Consider the following 21972-nt stretch of genomic DNA (forward strand, 5'->3'; position numbering starts at 1 on the left):
ATTACTAACTACGGTTCTCAATACCAATGCGCTGTGTTCATGCATGCATCAATCTGATTTGAATCATTGTACATTACTTCCTGCCAATGCAAACAACATCCTGTATTTCCCGAGGAGTGGGTCCAATAGCAACATTCCCGGCTCTCCCTTTTCATTTCTCAGTTTCCCCAATTATACACGCCCCCAGTGGCAGCTGTCCCCAGCATGTGAGCCTGCAGTCCCTCCCCTCCTGTGCTCCAGGGTTTCCGATGATCAGTGTGCTCTCTGTCTCACTGGAGAGCCCTTGACATACTGGCTGGTTTCTTCTGAAGCTCTCCTAACTTCTCCTTTCAGCGTTTCTACTAAAAGTTTCTACGTACTGATCACTGTGTGTTCACCCTGTCTGGGGTTCTTTCATCTTAAATATGGATATTGGTATTTGTCATCAATTGTTTGAAGTTTTCAGCCATTGCTTCTTCTTTGGATATGTTTTCATTCCCACTTTTTTTCCCGGGCACTTCCATTCTGCTTAGATGCCAACAGCTCTGAATCTCAATTCACGTTCTTCCTTCTCCGTGTGCTTCAGACTGCGCTGCATGTTTATGTTAGATATTTCCATGCTAGAATTTCTATCCGACTCATTAACCAATCCTTGCCATTTTTGTGGTTTTCTATTTGAGGAGAAAAGACTGGGTTTTGTTTGTTTACAGGAAACTATCCATGGTGTTATTCACCGTGTAGGTGTTTATGGGCTGCAGAATCTGATTTCTGCACAAATCCACAGGAGGTTTGCTCAGCAATACTGAAAACAGATGCTAGACATTTCAGCCGAAGCAGTGTAAATATTGACATTTTCTTAAAAAGTTATGTGCTCATCCCTTTATTTGGCAACAAATATAAAGATTGAGTAAGAAATGTACTTATGAAATCATTCTTTTATTTTACAGCCTATGTTTTTGACAGTTATGAATATATTCAGTTGTCAGCTTAAAATCAATAGGCCCATCTCATGGTGTGTCATAAGAGGATGTCCAGAGGGGGCAGCTGGGGACAGAGGACACCACCCTAGGGGCTGAGGTCCTGAACTAGAGGAGCATCAGTATCTGCCTCTCTGCCTCTGACCGCACTGCAGTGTGACCAGCTGCCTCGTGCCCCTGCTGTAGTGCATCTGCCTCCCTCTGCCTCTGACCGCACTGCAGTGTGACCAGCTGCAGCCTCCCTCTGTCTCTGACCGCACTGCAGTGTGACCAGCTGCCACCTCCCTCTGCCTCTGACCGCACTGCAGTGTGACCAGCTGCCTCATGCCCCTGCTGTAGTGCATCTGCCTCCCTCTGCCTCTGACCGCACTGCAGTGTGACCAGCTGCCACCTCCCTCTGCCTCTGACCGCACTGCAGTGTGACCAGCTGCAGCCTCTCTGCCTCTGACTGCACTGCAGTGTGACCAGCTGCAGCCTCTCTGCTTCTGACCACACTGCAGTGTGACCAGCTGCAGCCTCTCTGCCTCTGACCGCACTGCAGTGTGACCAGCTGCAGCCTCCCTCCGCCTCTGACCGCACTGCAGTGTGACCAGTTGCAGCCTCCCTCTGCTTCTGACCGCACTGCAGTGTGACCAGCTGCAGCCTCCCTCTGCTTCTGACCGCACTGCAGTGTGACCAGCTGCAGCCTCTCTGCCTCTGACCGCACTGCAGTGTGACCAGCTGCAGCCTCCCTCCGCCTCTGACCGCAATGCAGTGTGACCAGTTGCAGCCTCCCTCTGCTTCTGACCGCACTGCAGTGTGACCAGCTGCAGCCTCTCTGCCTCTGACCGCACTGCAGTGTGACCAGCTGTAGCCTCCCTTTGCCTCCTGATTGCACTGCAGTGTGACCAGCGGCCTCATGCCCCTGCTGTAGAGTCTGGAAAGGAATTCTAGGCACAAAAAGAATAAAACAAACAAACAAACAAAAAGCAGAGTTAAGCATGGCTTAACACCATGGCTCCTTTAAGAGAGGTTTTCCTGATTCAGTGGTAGTAGAAAAAAAGCAGCAGTTTTGAAATGGCAGCTTTCTGGGCCATGCTACCAGCACAGGGCAAACTCTGGCTCTTTCAGGAGGCTGAGCCTTTAAATGGGGTTTGTGGGCAGTGTGTTGCAAGTTACTTGGTGGCAACATGGGCCAACTGGTTATCAGAGTTGAGGTGGTGAGGATGGCTCCCACCTGGCAGTCTCAGAGGCAGTGAAAGGACATGTCTGCCATGTTGGACTTGGCAGAGCAAGTAGGCAGGGCAGTGTTTGCCCTAGCAATGCTGTCGCTTAGGTTCTTAAGAAGTGCTTAACATTTTAAGAAGGTCTTCTGATCAGGAAATAATTTCAGATACACAATAAAGACAGATTCAGATGAAAAAAGACCTCTAAATGGGTTACAGTATTGGATAAATGTACGTAGGCTGGGAGAAAGAAGGAGGAGTCAGAAGCCATGGAGCCACCACTAGAGACAGACATGCCGAAACTTTGCTGGTAGACCACAGATATGTGCAATACACAAATTTATAGAGATAGGTTAAATTAAGATGTAAGAGATAGCCAATAATAAGCTATAGCTAATAGGCCAAGCGGTGATTTAACTGAATTGATACAGTTTCTGTGTGGTTATTTTGGGGCTGAGCAGCCAGGAAACGAACAAGCGACCTCCATACAACACACTGTCATTGTGATCACCAGAGGCCTAGCTCTCTCCATATGGGTAATCTGAAGCAGGCTTTCTCTAAGACACCCAATTCCTTCTGATTCCATCAGAAGAACCCTCATGAAGACGTTTCTACCAAGTCTCATCAAAGAAATCCCAGCTTTCTATAGTAGGACTCTAAACTTTCCTCTATCTATGGTCCAATACCACAATTACACTTGCAAATGTAAGAATTCCAGGGAGTAATCCCCTCCTTCCTTGAACCAAATGAGGTTCTCTGCTGGAGAGTAACAGAATTCCATCTCTGTGACCTTGGTTAGGCATCAGTGGGACCACAGCCCACGCTGAGTCTGCCTCTTGTGTCTGGCTTCCAGTGGCTGCTGCCACTTGACTGTCTTGGCTTGTGGTCTGGTCATTAGCTCTCATCTCCATCCCCACCCGACACTATCCTACTTTGCTGGTATGCTAAGTGTCTCTCTTATTTTGGAGCACCTTCGGAATCAGGGTTTATCCAGACAGCCCAGAACAATCCTCCCAAGTCACACTTTTTAATCTCACCCGTCATGACCTGTCCTCACAAGTCAGATACTGTGAGGATTGCCAGGATTGGAAACTTCTAGTTTTAGGGTCATTATTCACCTAACTAAAAAAAACCAAGGATCATCAATTAAATGTACTGTAAATTCCTCTTCTGTAAAAGATATTACTCAGATAACAGAGGAGACTTGGGAGAGATTCATTGGCAACTATGCATTTTTGTATTTCTTGACCTTAAAGGCTGCATGCATCGAGTGTTTATGAAAAAGGCTGTATTGAGAGGATGTTTGGTAGATATGCACCGCTCACAGGTGACTGAACACTAGCTTCACAGCTTAGACATGATTTAGGAGAAGTTACTTTTATTGTTTGTTGTGGTTTGCAGTGTGTTGCAGAAAGGACCATCTGTGGAAGGCTTGTTGGTACTGTTGAGAGGTGATAGACTGAGGGCGAAGACCTAACGAATGGGTGACTCACTCACCTCAGAGGTGAAATGGCCATCAGGGGGCAAGGCCTAGTAGAGGCATGTGTGTTTAGGGTCATTCTTGTCCCAGAACACTTTAAAGCTGTTTGCCAGGGCTGTAAGGTGAGTAACCATGGGCAGAGACCTCTCAAACATAAGCCAAAGGAAACTGTTCACTCCTAGGATGGTTTCTCTCCACTTTGTCAAGGAGATAAAAATTAACACATGCTGCTTTTCTCTAAGTTCATGCTTCCCCCCACCCTTCACCCCCCAATAAAAAAGAAGGAAGGGAAAAAGGAAGGACTGGAGGGAGGGAGGGAGGGAGAGAGGGAGGACACAGTAATAAGTGTTGTAGAGAATAAGAAGTGTAAGGAGACAGGACCTATGGACTCCCCACACAGCCAGAAGACCTGAGGCTCAAGCAGGAAGGGAAATCCACAAAGCTCCACATGACAGCCTCACATTCAACATCTTACTTCCTGGCTCTCGTTTGCCTTCAGTAGAACATACTTTGTTTGCTAACATGGGCTTCTCACGAACCTGGTAGATGGGTTCTCAAGAGTACCTGGTAGGTTTCTAGTCCCCCCTTTCAGTCTGTGTCATGGGACAAGACGCACTAAGTTGCCCAGTGACCTATTTTCTCAAGTTTGAACATACAATAATAATCATACTAAGAAGGGAAAAATGACGCTATCACAACAGAAATGGCTTCATCTGCTTCCCTTAGAAGACAAAACACATAATACATGCAATTTACGCACATGGATAAGTTGGCATAGAAAATCTGAATCTCATTTAGGCTTTTCCATTCAAAGTATGGAGCTCAGTAGCTACTGCTCATCTTGTATTCTAGTAAAATCGTTATGTAAACCAGCACTAGTGATTCTTATTTAAAAGCACGTTTATTTGAATGACTCTACTTTAATGAGAATAATTATCATTTACACTAGGCTGTGATCTTTATGATCATCTTAACTCTAATACCCTAATTAGCTCTGACCTGCATACTATAGCATTCATGAGCTTTGACACAAGATGGTGACTCAAAGACCACTTTGAGTTCGAGAAATTTGCCCCTGGAGAGAATGTGACTGGGAGATACACGTATTCACATCTGCTATGGCTGATTCATGCAGTGGGGGCACTGCCCACATATGAGGGGCTTTTCATTCATTGTTTATGGAAACCTAGTTACATATTTGAGGAAAGAGAATTGTTTCCTAATTCATAAGCTTTATAGGTTTTTCTGAACCAAATATATATACAGTTGATGTCTGTAACTCAAGATGCTAGTGACTAAGTCACAGGATATCCACATGTTAAGTCATGATAGGGTTGACACAGACAGAGACTTCACTGGGAAGTCAGTTCTCATCTCTAGGTCAGCTCAGGAATTCCAATTGTTTACTTACTCCATTCAGGCTGCAGGAGTAGAATCCCACAAACCTGGAGGCTGAGGAAAGAACATTCTATTTCTCACCATTCTGGAAGCCTGGAAAGCCGAGACCAAGGCATCAGCAGCTCATCTACTACAGGGGTGCTCTGTAGAGCTTGGAGACAGCTGGCCACCCTTTTCAAGTTTTCAGAAGGCAGAGAGCAGGCTAGCCAGTTCTCTTTCCTTGCATGCCAAGCTGGCTGTGGCCCTCCTCCATGACTACCTACCTCCTAGAGCCCCTCCCCAACAGCACCCACTGGAAACTGAGTTGTCAATACACAGGAACCCCAGCATGCAGGGTGCGACAGTCTGGAGATTGCAGAGCCCTGTCCCTGGACTTTCTGGTGCAGTCTGCTGCTTGTCCTTCTCATTTTTAATGCTATTACCTCAGGAAAATGCCAGTGACATTTACTTGTGTTTTAATGGTGATAATTTTAAGAGACAGTGTGTGGGGGAAAAAAAAAAATCAAAGATGGGACTACCACCTCGCCCCTGCCAATCCCTCCAAAAAAGAAAGAAAAAATTTTCTATCGTCTTATCCTGGTGGGCCACTTCTGGTCTGTTGATCAGTATTATAGTCCAGCCCACCAGCTTTTCCTTCTACAATCTTCCCAAGTGCACCCTCCTTTGCGGTTCTGCCACTCGCCTTATTGACACGCACTGACCGGTGTCCATTCCCCAAACTCTGCTTTTTCCTTGACACTCCACTTTTGTCTTTTCCTCTCCTCAGCCTTGTGCTGGATCTCTCAGGATCTCCTGAAAATTTAACCACGAGTTATTCCCAGCATTTCTAATTTAAGACATGTATTTAAGTTATAGATCTGTTAGTTGTGGTTCTAGGTTCAACCCCTATGAAACCCATTTTTATAGTAACTGCTTCTTTGTGCTTCCTTCCCTGGGGGCGGTTTAGTAACTCATGAGGACAAGGTGTCTCGGACCCCATTAAATGCCATGCAACAGAAAACAATTCCGTCAGGCCTTGCTGTTACAGGAGGAAAGGAAAACAGGAGTATGCAATAGAAACCTGATAGGCAGCTACTCAACTCCCACTGTGGGGGATGGAGGCAACCTTCAAGGTTAGGATAGGATTGGTAGACCCTTCAGTTATAAGAATGACAAAACACGGGTAGGGACACTTGTGGCTCATCTGGAAGACCCAGATTTGGCTCCCAGCATCCACAAGGAAGCTCACAAACATCTGTAACTCTAGTTCCAAGGGATCAGATGCCCTCTTATGGCCTCTGAAGACACTACACACACAAGGTCCCACAGATACTTGCAGATAAAATACCCAAACATCTAAAATAAAGACAAATCTTTTTATAAATGACAAAAAATGGAGAGAAATACTGATCATAAGGTCTCAATAAATGTTGTCGACTGTCATGATTTCAGCACGGGAGCGGCAGCACTGTGAGGAGCAGGGAGCAGCAAGTGGCTTTCCAGTTACTAGGACCTACCTTAGCACCCCCAGCCAGTCCTCCAGCTGAGAGGCTTAGGAGAGCAGGCGGTTAACCAAGTGTGCTGAGCCTCTGCAAGACCACAACCACGTAACTATTTACAAGTACATACAGTTTGTCATACACTTCTAAGTTCCAGTTCTTGGCAATTCTTTGGGAGTGATCCCCAGTGAGTCTACTTCGGATTCCAATTGCAGCAATTCTAATCTATTCCAAGATGGACATGATTTTTCAAGCTCTTTCATTGAGTAAAATTAAAAAATGTCTTCTAGACTCAGACTGAGAGATGGAGGATGGGCATGTTTCGGCCACATTACTCACCTGTTACAGAATTCTGAGATGGAGACTTGGTGACTTAGTGTGACAAACCCATTAACCCCCAGGCCATGCTTCTAAGTACCCAAACACCACCTCTTCCATGCCCATCCCTCAGTAAATCAGTTCTATCAGGTCAAACTTCATTACTTTCTAGAATGTTGCGGGAAGTTAAGGAAGAGCTGAAGTCGTCTCCAGTTCGAATCCAGGCTGGGGGTCTTCGACAGCACCTGAGTGCCTGCTTCCCAGCACATCTTCTCACAGCAGACAGTCTGTAACAGTGACTGGCCGGGAGGCTTCTTCAGGATGCTTTAAGGCAAGCCCCGCGCCTCCATCATCCTCCTTGGGTGGGCACTACTCAATACAGAGTGTCTTTTTAAGGAAAGGAAGTTACGACCCATAAAGACCAACTATAAGACCACTTTAATCAGCTGGGGTCATACGTAAACACAAATGGGGGAAAAGAAACCAAGAAGACTTCTTAGAAAGGTACTTTATGAAATCTGAAGATAAGGAGACAATGGCAAACAGTTGACAGCATCCACGAAATGAAGAGATGTCTGGGGCTTAGGCACTCACAGTAGTTCATATGTAGGAAATATTGCTGACATCAGCCGAAATTAAATGCACACAGGATGACTGTCATGTTCTTGGGAAAAGGAAATGCAAGCATGTTCTTCCACACCATTAGAGTAAGATTCATTGCTTTCAGTCAAACAGGTTTATTGAACAATTAGTTACCTTAATGTTCTACAATACATGAATAGAATTTTTAAAAAGACTGAATACAAACTATCTAACATTAATCAAATTGTTCATGTATCAATTTATTGCATGTCAGTACAGAAAAATAAAAAGTATACCTTAAACGTAAAAACAAACAAACAAAACCAAATTAAAAAATGAAACTCACTTTCCTTGCCATGGTTAGTGCAGAGGTATGAGGACATTCAAATATGAGCTATAAAACTTTATTACTATTTCAAAGGAAATATGGCAATAACAAAATTATGGCTCAGATTATGAAACTGGACTAACTTACTTCATACTGAATGCACCTCGCTATGGAAGCTGACACTTCAGCATACGCTGTACTGACAGAAACGGTTATAAATTATGCTGCACACACCCGTGATATATGTATATATTGCACTTTATGTCAAAAAGTATGGGTTATACAGTCCTGTCTTTAATCTATACTTTTTAATACAAAATATAAATGGAGGTATATCTGTGCCCTTGGCCAACGCTGACTGGCATAGGATGACTGACGGGCTCTGCCACGCGAGCGAGCAGTGCTTCTGATTGGGGAGAGGAGGTGCATGTGCAGTGAGAACACCAAGAGCCTTGCATTTCCTACCCAGCAAGCTGAACAAGTGCTCCAACTGTCAACTCCAACTCTACCTGAGTCATGAAGATACCGAAGCTCACGTCAACTATCCAAAGGAGGTACTTAATACTAATTCTTTTCCTTTCAGTTTTTAAAAAATATGTAATTATCAAACATGATGGGAAAAAGGCTCAGGGGATGACCAAAGGACTCAAATATGGCAATGATGGCCTCGATTCGTGGTTTTCAACCTTCCTAACGCTGTGACCCTTTAACACAGTCCCTCATGTTGTGGTGATCCTCAACCACAACATTATTTTCATGGTTACTTCGTAACTGTAATTTGCTACTGTTATGAATCCTAATGTAATTATCAGTGTCTTCTGATGGTTTTAGACGACCCCTGTGAAAGCATCATTCGATCCAAAGGGGTTGTGACCCAGGGTTGGGAACCACTGGCCTAGATGAAAAGGTGACTTCTTTCAATGGATCACCTTACTAACTCCTGATCCTAAGGAGGGAAGACACGTTAACACAAACCACTACTAAGAGCAGCTTCCACGACAGTTTACATACTATTTAATCATTTCTACCAGACCTATTCCCACCCAAGCCAAGCAGGCAGGAACCTTCAGCTACACACACGCCTTCACCTGTGATGTCAGCAGAGCCTGACCTGTCTCATTTCAAGTGTCTGCAGCCCACCTGTGATTTAAGCTGTTGTGTGATCAACCCATTTTATTGCAGCATTTAATGGGTGTCATCATGGTCAAATAAATGTTGTGAAACACTTAGTTTCATCAGGCACAGGGCCATGTTGTATTGGGACTTTGGCTGAAAATGGCATTCTACAGTTCTCTGCTGTTCATCTCAGCAATTAAGTATCCCTGCCTCTTTGTGTAAGAGCAGAGTCACCAACTGCTGTCAAGTGGTTTCTAGTCTACTGACACCCTTTTGTCAGTATTCTCTGTAGGATCCTCTTTAAAAAAAAAATCTGGTTTTCTCTATTATTCTTTAAAACAAGGAATTTTAGATTTTTTTTCCAAGTAAACCGATTTGTCATGTTTAGGATAATTTTAGTGTTTATAAATTCATAGTAGCTGAATAATTTAAGATTCTTTATCCACTTCTCTCACTGCTATTGAACAATGCTAGAAATCGACAGAAAGACCATGACCACCCCCCCCCCCCCAGAGATGACTGACTCAGGTGTAGTCATGGTTCACTGAGGCCAAGTGAGAAAGTTTTAGAACTGACGCTGGGGTGTCACGGCCCCTGAATGTATGGGTTTGTTTTCTATCCCTACTCATCAAAGGAACTGCATCAAACACAAAGCTGGTAACAGGTGATGCCCTACAACTCTAAACACAGCTGTCTTTGCTGCCTAAGAGACGGTTCCTCGAGTAGAGCAAAGGCGGTAGGTGCGGCAGAATGATCTTCCACCCCTCAAGTCCCAGCCTGCAAATCTGAACAGAAGGAGCAGCAGGGAAAACAGCCGGGAAGGGGAACGGGAAGGGGAACGGGAAGCGGAAGGGGTTGCTGTCCTATCTCATCAGGAGAACATGCACAACCCAAGCTGGCTGGTCACTCACCCTCCAGACCAAGTGACCACAGATGCAGCACTCTGTCAGTGTCAGAGGTGACCAAGTATGCATGAGAGCTGATTTCTGCAGAAATTACATTCCGCCTGTTACTCTTTTGGTCCTTCCAGTAGATGAGCATTCGGGACAGTCGTTCTACATAGCAAAGACTGACAGGATGAAAAGCAGCCTTTAATTATGTAGTGAATTTACACATACAAAATACACCCTCCATGATGAGTACCAACTCTTTAAAAAACAAGACTCTTTACAATTAATAATTTATAGAAAATCATTATTCTTTAGAAATTATACTTGCTATACATTATTATTTTCTAAACATTGGCATAAAATGAAGGCTAAGAACGCTACTTGGCAAAAGTATTTCTAGCCCTATGTTCATGGAAAGTTTTAAATTAAGGTCAAGATTATTGACTGATTATTACTCTGCTCTAGCTGCTTGTGGAAGGTCAATAACTATAGCTAAGTGATCTGCAGTCGTGTAGGAGCTGACCTACTGTGCAGGGCTCAAGCAGGTCTATCTGGTGAGGACTGTGGGGAAGGACTCGGCAGGCCCCACCCCATGGCTGCATGCTAGCGCATGTTTGCAGTCCTCAGAGGCTTGCTACTTGGTCAAGCACAACCTCCCACCCACAACTCCTCAACGCTACCTGTGTGACAGGCTGGCCAAAGCTTTGGGGCCCTTCAGACCCAGCTGGGGAAACTGAGACTGCCTAGACCGTCCCTTTGTATGGAGCCCCGTTACACAGACTGAGATATTAAGTCATACTTGGTTATTTGCTTTTGTGGTTTTCTTTCATGATGTAATTGACTTGCAGAAAGTACAATAAATGATGCTCATCTCTGTCAGGTCAGGCATATCAGCACACATTGGTTGAGACAGTCTACCTCAACTATCGGCTAGTTCTAGCCCTTGCTGCGGCTGTTACTGTTTTAGCTGGAGATTCATAAACTGGCAGAGGCTAAAATTCTGTTTAACTAAAATCACGAGTGTTACAAAGTTCAATGTGCAAAGAAAGCTACAGTAAAATGCTAACTTCCTAGCCCACGAGCCATGATGCAGACAGTACCTAACAGAAACACAGTACATCTACATTGGAAAATGGTCCTGTTTATTATTAGGAAAAAGCCGGATCTCAGCAGCAGAGCATAGAATCTGCTCACAGGCCTCACACTCATTCCTCACCACAAACAAAATAGAGTTTACATAAAAATAGATATAACCCAGGAAACCATATACATTGGCATGTGACCAGAGTTATTTACATTAAAAATATCGCATTGCATAAGTCAAGAATAAAACACCACCATGCACTTCATCTTAATGTTTAAGGTGACAACGCAGTAGCACTAGGCTTGCTTACCGTGATTGTCCCAATATTTACTAAAGGAATGACACCTGAAGGTTTCTTGTTTGCGTCTCCATCTGATTACAACATAGATTTTACCACTTAACCAACAGGAACCTTTTGGATGAGCTCTAGCACACCGGCATCTTAAACTAAAGACAAGGGTGTTAACCAGGCTAGAAGTTCTGGTGGGACTATGAAAGAATCTCAAGAGACCAGTTCTGAAAATACGGAGAGTTATAGGATCATCGGGACGGAGTGCTGAGGCCTGTCAACGCTCAGCCACTGTGCAGACCCCGTGAGCACACACCCAGAGAGGACGTCACTCTACACAAGCTGAAACCCAGGGCACCCATCGAGGCGGTGGCATTAGATGATGGTGACGTTGGATGATGTTTTCGTCATCTCCTCGGGAGAGTGGCTCTTGATCACTTCCTTGATGAACTGTTCGAGCGCAGTGAAGTAGCCTTGGCACTGCCATGTGTCGTTGTGCGTCCCGTCTGGGAAAATGGCTAGTCTCTTAGTCCGGGATGGGGACAGCTCGTACAGCTGCTTCATCATCACGGGCGGAATCAACTGGTCAGAGAGGCCAGAGATGAAGAGAGAAGGCATCCTGCACTGGGAGATCTTCCTGTAGGACAGAAACTTATTTTTATAGCACCATAGAGGAAGATACCGCATTGGGAAGAAGGAAAATAGTGTGCTGGCCATGTGTGGGATGCTCAGGAATGTGTTCTCCACCATGATGGCTGAAATCCTGTGAGAATTCTCAGAAGCCAAGTGAATGGCCACCGCTCCTCCCAGGGAGCGGCCAAAAAGGAAAACCTTTGTTTTATCGAGGTCAGGTCTAGTCATCACATAGTCTAGCACAGCTTCAGAATCCAAGTACAGTCCTTCTTCGCTGGCTTCTCCTTCGCTCTTCCCATACCCCCGATAGTCGACCAGCACGAGATTCACTTTGAGGTTCACCAGCATAAGCAGTGCGTTTGGTAATCTGTGGCCTATGTTGCCCGCATTCCCGTGAAAATAAATTATAGTTGGGGAGTAGGGGGAATTGTCTCCCGTGTATCTCACCAAGATCAGATTCAGGCGCACTCCATCTTTGGTTCTGATGAAAATATTCTCATGTGGAATCCCCGTGGGCATGGGAACATAGAGGCGGGAGGAGGACGGCTGTTCTGGAAAGTAGAGCAAGACATCCTGGAATTTATACAGGATACCTGCGATGGACACAAATATTAGCAGAAGTAGGATAATGCCTCCGTACAGATGAAAAGTCACTATCAAAGGCAAAAGCGAGATGCGGCAGAGAGCCCAAGACCAGGATGCCAAGGCTAGTAGCCATCTTTCAATAAAGTTCCACAGCATCCAGGATTTTTCCATGGTAGCTCCACGTAGGTATCCTAGGAGACACAGAGAGAACCAGTGACTCAGCAGCATCTTGACTTCAGAGGTACTTCATGAAAAGTACTCAGTACTCTAGGACTACGTCCTCACAATTCCTTCCTAGCTCCATACTGTCTTCCCAACCCGCAGTCATAGAACACAGTCACACCGTGAAAAGGCGCTTCTCTGCTTCCAGGTACCAATCATGTGTTTTCAATGATTTAATTTAAAAAAAAATTAAGATCATTCCCATTTTTATCCACGAGGAGATGGAGACTTGGATGTGGCTGCTGTCCTCGCTCTACAATAACTCATGAGGCAGCACACTTCTTAGAGCCCCTCTCTCCCTCACTTCTGTCAACCCTTATACACTGGTTGAGAGTCTTACTCATAAAGGAGTTTTTACTATTGCTTCCTTTGTTGCTACACTCAGCTTTTTTTCTTTAAAAAGTCTATATACAGTCAATTCTATATACAGACAACTTTGAACAACTTCTGATCCTCCTGCCTCCGCATCTCCAGTGTTAGGATTACAACATTACACCATTATGTTCAGTTTTATATGGTGCTGGAAGCTAAACCAGGGGCTCCAGCATGACAGGCAATTGAAACCACGCCCCCCCCCCCCCCCCGTCTTCTGGCTTGGATTTTTATTCAAAGCAATCATGTTGAGCATAAATAATAGCATAACCCTTTTATCTTTAATTTCTGAAGTAAACAATGCCATCCATTTAGCAAGCTTTGTTATAGGAAAAGAAACACTGAAGGTCAAATAAAAACACAACTTAAAAAAAAAAAAACAGAACTACAGGATGCAGTCAAGGCACACTCAACAGAGCACTGCACTCGCTGCTTGCTTACCGCATGCTCCCTGCCGCCTGTCAATAGTTATCCCTTGGGGCCACAGACCCTGATGGCGCATGGCATGCAGCTTCCCATGTAAAGCTTGGACGTATTTTTGAATTGGATTAAGGAAAACTGAAAGAAAGTGGCTCCAACTTGATATAAAATACAAAAGGCCGCGAAGGCAGCATATATAGGTCAATGAGAGAACATCTGCTAGCACATGTCAAGCCTGGGATTTCATCCCCAGCTCTGCAAAGTAACAGGAACAATGACAATGACTTTAATTATGACCCAAAAACAGATTTAAAAGGTTTGGAATAATACACACATATTGAGCCTGCATACACATTGGAGTATTGCAAAATATGGTAAGATACCATTTAAGATTTCATTTAAGAAGCAAGTCAAAATCCTTATTGCTCTTTTCATAGCCCACTTAGTTATCTGACAGAGCTGCCAATGATGAGGGGCCAACAATAAGGAACTCAAGGCTCATTTTAGTGACTCGCTAGACAAAATCACACGGAAATCCCACTGCCCTTACGCCTCGGTTCCACAGCTCCCAATCTATCATCTAACTCCACTCTAAAACAGGAAAAAGCAAGCTGAAACCCCGCAAGAAACCTGTGACTATGGAAAGTGTGCCTGTAATTGGGTAAGTAGCGACAAAATAACTTAGTTTTCAAATAAAAGAAAAAAGACAAAGTATAAGGGGAACTAGAAAGCCCAACACACACAGAGGAAGCACATTCTGAATTCAAACCCACATTTAGGTCTGCTCAGACTGCTCTACAGCTACAGTCCTCATTACTACAGCCCCAGTCCCTTTTCTTGTCTAAGTACAGTATCCCTCAAAGCTATGCACTCAGAACCGAAGTGTCTAAGAAAATGATCACCTTGCTAAAACAGGATATTCTGAGCAGAGGGTACTTACGCCATTTGTCTGAATGTGTAACTGATTGGCAATAAGTAATATACTTTGGAGTTTCAAAAAAAAAAAAACGCTCCTCAAAGCCACCTTAAAGGATAATAAAATTTTGACAACAATGATAAACATAATTTACAATGGGTGATCCCATGACAATGCAGGAATAATTATGAGCTCATTTTGAAGAATACCAATTGAACCTGAGTTTTTAGAATAGATTAATAAACATGTATGTTTCCTTCGTACTGACAGACTATGGTTCAGAATGAAACCACATAACCCAGTCTGTCTGCCTCATTCCACCATCCACCTCAAGGATACTCTAAGGGGGATGGCAACATGCGAACGTAACTTCTAGGACCTTGACTCTGCTAATTCAGTCGAACAGTCAGCAAACCACTCACCCTGAGCTACCCACCGAGATGCACTATCAACTACATGCAGGCCAGACGTTCTGACAAAGAGAAGGAGTCAGCCGCACAGAGCTAGGGGCAGCACCGATAAGGGCTCTGGTTCTAGTCTCCTAATCAGATAAAGGGTTCATAAGAGCTCCTCCTTTGGCATATATAAAAGTAACCAGCATTTAGGCTTCAGGCCTATTTCCCTGGACAGCTGAGCTTCTGTGCAGCACTGTGAGCTGTTGGCGAGCTCCATCATGGCTGAGAACAGTGAAGGGCTACAGGCAAGTTTCAGCGAGGGTGCCTCTGAGCTGGATGCCATATGGAACAGCGTGTCCTTTGCTGGGTGTTGGAGGCTACGCCCATGGACTGTTAACAAGACAGGGTTATGAGAAGCAGGGAACAGCTGCACTGTGTGGGACCTACTCCCCCTCTTGTGCTGTCTTCCCACTGTACCTGAGCTACCAACGGGAAAGATATACTTGATGCCATTCATGGCTCTCGAGAAGTCGCCATGAATAGTACAGAGCTTGGCTGGTGCCTTGTGCAATACTTAGGTCTTCCAAGTCTGAAATGTCCAGCTCACTCCACGACCTGGTCATGTACCATGGCTCAGGTAATCAACTGTACCTCAAAGTATGTACCAATGGCAAAATATTTATGAGTTATCACCAGAAAAGAATAAATATTTGTCAAATGATTTTGCATGCCAGAATGCATTTTATACTGACATCTTAGCATCACAATCAGAAGTAATGGGTTTACTCAAAGCTGAGACTTTTCCCAATAGATGGGTTGTGCAGTAAGAAGCAGACTAGCTTATAAAGAACGTAGATTCACTAAGCATTAACCTCTTCCACACCATTCTTCCACATCATTGCTGTGTGGTTTCGGCCTGTGTCAAGGGAATACCTGATGTCATGATTCTCAATCCCGTCCTTACCATGTTATCACTCTGGGCTCACCCACTGCCAGGAAACTCCGAGAATGACATGAGGAAAAGCTCACTGGCCACCATCTCCACCTGACGGTGGCAACCACTGCCAACAACTCCCATCACCATCAGACCCTCTCCTCTCCAGTGGACTCCTCAGCAGGCTCTGTCCAACGTCTGCTCACTGCTGGGACAGTCCAGATGTGGCTGTCCCCAGAAACCCTCAGAAGACATGGAGCTGCAGAAAGCATGGCCTACTAGTTAGGACACTATGCGATACCACTTAATGCTCGAGGGCAAGTCACAGACAAAGATGCCACTCTGACCCCTGCTGCTTAAATTCTGCACTTTTGAATACAATCAATATGCCAGTTTTCATGTTGTGTGACCCGTGATCTGCTGAGTCCTCTTAAACAGCCTCCGAGCTGCTCACGTGGCAGACACCCTCATGACTGTACCTGCCTCACTCACATTCATGCAGTTACAGAGAGACTAAAGCAGGCGTCAACCTTCACGGCTTGTCATCACAAATGGGAAAACTCGAGCATCTTTTAAGAGCAGGACGGAGCACATTTGCAGAGCTAGGATTCTTTCCTTTTCATTAAGCAGCTGTCGGTGCCACTTATTTTTAATCACTTAGCACAATTATTCATGGAAACACAAAGGATTCAAAGTAATCTAAATAGATACTTGGCAAGGACAGCAGAGAGGAAATTAGAGCAGCTAGGAGCTGTGAGCTGAGGCTCCAGCTGAGAGGGATGGTTTTATGCCCCAAGTTCGGGAAAGATGGCCGACTTCTGGAGCTGCTCCAGAGCCTGGGCAGGGCCCACAAAATCAGCACCGTCTTCATAGCAACACCACGGTGCTGCCTCCCTTTCCAGTGTTTGACATCTGCTGTGTGGATGCCATGATGGCTGAGACTCATGCCTGTGCAAGCACAGAGCTAACAGGTAAGACTTTCCTCCATCCCCAACCGTGAGCTCAGGGAGAAGGGGAAAGGCAGGAGTCATGTGACAGCAATGAAGCCGCAGTAAAAACTGTTGTCTGTATGCTAACACCTTTAAGGCTTGCATGGGATGCATGGTATCAGAAGCGCACATGAAGCTCTTGTGCTAAGCATGGACACACATGAAGTGCAGGTTACACTAGCTGCCGTCTCACAGTGACAGTTTTGCTTTAATAGGCAACTGACAAACCATGGTCAGTATTACATTTATGCAGACATATGTGTTTACAAGGCCTTTTTGGGGGGAAATGAATGAAGCTCAAATTATGTTGTAATTTTGTATGTATCTTTGAAATTTCCTGCTTGATGAAAATGTCTCTGGATACTATGAGCCTGAAGGCTGAAGATGGATACCCCAACAGTACAAAAGAACTTTGAGTGACGGTCCAGGCAGCGAGATGTCTCTGTCATTTCTAGAGTTTTCTTATTTCTTGTTTACTTAGATAGTATTATATCCTTCTGGAGTCTTTGATGGAGTTGAAGAATGGATAGTTATAGTTTTCCTTAGTTATGATAAAAGATAAAATAGATATAAATATTGTAACTGTAATTTTTTCTTGATAACTGCTTTGCTATATGTAATTTTACTATGTTAAAATGAAAGCCTTCTTTTTTGTTTAAACAGAAAAAGGGGAAATGTGGAAGTGATTTCTTTCTAATCTGTTGCTTTCATTGGTTAATTAATAAAGAAACTGCCTAGGCCCATTTGATAGGCCAACCCTTAGGTGGGTGGAGTAAACAGAACAGAAGGCTGGGAGAAAGAAGCTGAGTCAGGGAGTCGCCATGGTTCTCCCACTCCAGACAGACGCAGGTTAAGATATTTCCTGGTAAGCGTACCTCGTAGCGCTACATAGATTATTAGAAATGGGTTAAGAGGCTGAAACTAATGGGCCAGGCAGTGTTTAAAAGAATACAGTTTTTGTGTAATTATTTCGGGTAAAGCTAGTCGTGCGGGTGGCCGGGTGGCAGGAAGTGGCCCGCCGCCCCTATTATTACAACAAAATTTCTAATACTCTTCGTGGTAGTGGCACCAGCAAGTGTGATTTCTGGCAAGTGATTACATGTGTTACCATCTGCAGGAAATGCTGAATTCAGTGAACACACTCTAAGTGGCCAGACACTATGCAGGAGTTTAGGTTGACAGGAGAGTAACGTGACACACTCATTTCAGACCTAAGACAGATCCAGTGGGCCTGGATCTCACTGCCTGAGCATCAAGACTTCCTTCACAGGTTCCCAATACCACAGTGTAAGTGACCTTTAAGTAAATTGCCCCTAAATGTGCAGCAGCAGCAGCAGCGAACACTGTGTTCCTCCACCTACAGCCACAACTGTGTGTGGGTCGACTTCTGCATGCTGTACCTGCAGGAGCTCGGGTGCAGGTCGACTTCTGCATGCTGTACCTGCAGGAGCTCGGTGCAGGTCGACTTCTGCATGCTGTACCTGCAGGAGCTCGGGTGCAGGTCGACTTTTGCATGCTGTACCTGCAGGAGCTCGGGTGCAGGTCGACTTCTGCATGCTGTACCTGCAGGAGCTCGGGTGCAGGTCGACTTCTGCATGCTGTACCTGCAGGAGCTCGGATGCAGAAGCCTCACTAAGCAGAGACTAAAGTGAAGCTGAAAATGTTAAACAGTACCATAGCCTATTCTGTAAGTACAGGAGGTTTACAAGAAATGTCACTTGCTATTTTGTCATGGATTTATTACTAATTCACAAACTCTCACTTTTAATTTTTTACACAATAAAATACCATACAACCCAAATTTCTCTTGAGTCCTCAATAATTACTCAAAACATAAAGAGGTCCTGAAGGTTGGAGAGGTGGTTCTGTGGTTAAGAGGAAACACTACTCTTACAGAGAACCTGAGTTTAGCTCTTGACACCTGGACACCTCTCCACAGCTCCAGGAGATCCAACACTCTCCTCTGAACTGTGAGGGCACTGCCTCAGGTGTACATGTACAAACTCAATGTGTACACACACATACAAACACGAGAGTGCATGTGTGTTAAAAAATAACACGGTCCTGAAACCAAGGTCTGAGCGCCACTCTTTAAGACAAGTAACTCTATGGCCTCCCCATGAGTCCTGGAACTAAGAGCAGCATACTATTTAAATCCTTCAAGCAATAGTTCTTTACCCAGTAACATCACACCTAAAGAGTAACAAGTGTAAGAGCAATTGAAATGCAGCTATAGGAATAGAAGTGTTTTAGTTGTCGGTATGGTAATAAATTAGACAGTAAACTGGTCAAATCTATTTCTTTACCATAGACAAGTATATTTTTTAATAAAGGTCAAAACTGCCTCACAGATACAATCTTTTTCTACTTTAATTATTTTTAAGTGGAAAAGAGTGTAGTTTGTATTTGTTAACTGATGCTACCGACATCAAGAGATCTTTGAAAACCTCTGTGAATCACAATGTTTAGCTGGCTGTAAACCGTCAAGAACGGTGAGTACAGGTCCCTGCTGATAACTGTGTCACCAGGGAAAAACCTCAAGATGTTCATTCACAGATCCCAGTCACCTTTCAAGGAACACAGAACTCCATTCTCATATCAACATTTCTCGTCTGCTGGTGAGTGCCAGGAAGTTCTGACACTGTGCCAGCCTCACAGCTGACGCGCAAACACAAATCACTACTCTCAGTGTGCTGAAGACACCGTGGCACGAGCTAGCTGTGGCCCTGATGGTTGCCCACATGCCATCAATAATGAGAAAGTGTGTTCTAACAGTCCTAGGGGACAGATGAGCAGATCTGCCTACAGAGACACTGGAGGGACTGTCGGGTACCAGGAGCATTCAAACCTGAAGCAGACGCCTCCAAATCACACCAGCTAGGAATTTAGGATCATCTCTGTGCTTCTCCCCTCAAAAACCCCAAGGATGAGCAAAAGCAATCATAGAAAAAACTTGGATGATACATTACTGTCACGATGAAAGCCAGTAACAATTTGTTCTGAGATTTTATCTGCAAGTAAGAAAATGGTAAACGACAAAAAGAAACTCTCAAGTCTAAAATGTAAACACTGACGCTACACTGTTGAATGGTAAGCTATTGTAAACAGGCCAAATTTTAGGTATTAAGCTGACATTTATTTTCTTATATGAAGCAGACTTCATAGGAGTACCTAGGCTCTAGGCTCCCAGGGTCACTCCAAACTGTGGAAAACCTGCACCCCTGGCAAGCAAACTTAGCAGGATGCACTGCTTTGGGATCTAAGACTTACGAGACTCAGTGGCATAAAATGTAATAAGGTGTTTGGAAGCTCTGCCACTCACCAAACATCGTAATTACAAGAACCAGGGCTTGGCCTAGTTCTATTCTATTTGCAAGTGGGTGTTTAAGGGCCTGAGGTTTTCCTGAGGCAGAGCAACAGCCATTAGAAAGGTATCAGGCGCTCACAGATGAGCCACACAGAGAATATAAACAATTCTCCGGAGGTAGCAGAGCCCGACATCCCAGAAGCGCCTGGGTTCTGCACTATGTACCGCAGTTGGTCCAGCAGAGTCTGACAGGAAACCATTCAGAAGATAAGCTACCACCAGTGCTCTGGGGAAAGCCAGCAAGCCAAGCACTACCTGTAGGCGCAGCCTGTCATCAACTTGCTTGGTCTTTTTGACTATTTCTTAATATACATACAACGGCCGGGTGAAGCATTTACTTGAAACATGACTAAGATGCGGCGATAAGCGCTGCCCCTCCAGCGTTTTATTACACGCCACAGCCAAGGAAGTCTCAGCAGGCAGGTTGAATCCCAGCTAAATCACAGCAATGACTCACGGGTAGTTAACGACATTTGCATGTGGAAAAGTTATTGGGGTAAGGCTTCATTTTTCTGTGGGAACCCAGCTCAGACTACAGAGCCTCCGGAATGCTTCCCTTGGACCTTCCTCTCCTGCCACCAGTTCCACGCTGTAGTTCGTGCCAACTTAGGTGCCAGTATTTACCTATGTGGTGACGGGCCTGCTGACCCAGGCTGGGAGTTCCTGGATGGCAGCGACCTTATGCTACTCCACTGTACACTTTCAATGCACAGCAAGGCCCAAGGTGTGCAACGAGTAAGTCCAACTCAATCACAGCTCAGCTGGGTGATGTCTCAGGCAGTACAGTTACGGCATTAACTCTACAGGGACCGTCACTAATTCTCAGAAAGATAGAACAGTGCTTTAGAAAAGAACACGCCTAAACACACACACACACACACACACACACACACACGTACGTACTAACTCAAGTCAGAAGACAAGGTGGATCGACAAACAAACAAAACCCCCACAAAACCAAACGTCAAACTTAAAGCCAGTGGGCCACTCTGCCTAGTAGAAAGTGCAAAACAGATGAAGGGGGTCAATTTAAGGTTGACAGCTCAGTCAAGCACACTCCCTGACGCCTTCTGGCTTCACATAGACGGTAGCCCTGGCCAAGTGACTTCAAGCGTACGGAAACTCTTGATCTGAAGGCCCCGTGGCTTGCAGCCGCGGGGTTCGCGGGTCTGCACCTGTTACAGAGAATCCCAAGCCGGGGCTTTGAGGACCCACTGCTCCGGGAGGAGGGGAGGGGACCGAGGGCGACACGGACTCGGGCTCCGAGGCGCCGGGTGCGAAGGTCGGGGAGGCCGCCCGACATCCCGCCCGCCCGCCCGTCCCCGCCGCACTCACTCAGGCTCGCGGGCGGACTGCGCAGTCGGCCGCGGGCTCGGAACCCGGCTCCGCGCAGCAGCGAGGCCCCGCGCCGCCCCCGCCGCTCTTCATCGTCCTCCTCCCGCCAAGGGGCCGTCGTCGCCACCGTCTAGCCCGGGGCTCCCGCACTTCCGGCTCGCGCGCGGTGTCGCTGGCAAATGCCCCCGCCGGCCCCCACATAACCTGCTCTCCGGCTTCCTCCCCGGAGTCGGAAGCCGGGCTTCCCTTCTGGGCATGCGCAGGGCGCCAGGCTCTGCCCTCGCGCTACGGTGGCCCGCAAGGGGCAAGATAACTGCTAGGAGTTTGCAGTTCGCGCCGTCTGCACCCACTGCAGGAAGCCAGGACTCGAATTCCCGAGGCCAAACGCTGCCCTGTTTTTTTGTTTATTTTATTTTATTTTATTTTATTTTATTTTGTTTTTTACCGTCACTGAAGCGGACCTGTCAAGACTGATGACGTCTTACTCTTACAGTCTCTCCGAACTCTCCCAGACATCTCTGCCTCTGGTTTTGCCCTCCCTTTTATCTGCAATACACTTACTTTTCCACCATACCCAGGAGCGCTCCTGTCTTTTTTTTTATTTCTTTTTTTTTTTTATTCTATGAGTGAAAACAAAAGAAAACAAATTTGGTTTTCTCCATGAACCGTGTGGCTAAAAC

At 45.4% G+C, this 21972-nt stretch overlaps 1 protein-coding gene across 1 annotated transcript; it reads right to left on the reverse strand.

Moving 5' to 3' along the window:
- Positions 1–7556: 7556 nt before the first annotated feature.
- Abhd13 (abhydrolase domain containing 13) lies at positions 7557–21534 on the reverse strand. Its single transcript, XM_041673723.1, has 2 exons — positions 21293–21534; positions 7557–12533 (listed from the first exon to the last, which is right to left on the reverse strand). Exon 2 carries the CDS (start codon positions 12511–12513, stop codon positions 11500–11502), a length of 1014 nt encoding a protein of 337 aa, XP_041529657.1. The 5' UTR covers positions 12514–12533; positions 21293–21534; the 3' UTR covers positions 7557–11499.
- Positions 21535–21972: the final 438 nt, after the last annotated feature.

Source organism: Microtus oregoni, unplaced genomic scaffold (genome assembly GCF_018167655.1).
Source record: "Microtus oregoni isolate MIOR12 unplaced genomic scaffold, Mior012 000024F_ref0000369, whole genome shotgun sequence".
NCBI classification, from domain to species: Eukaryota; Metazoa; Chordata; class Mammalia; order Rodentia; family Cricetidae; genus Microtus; species Microtus oregoni.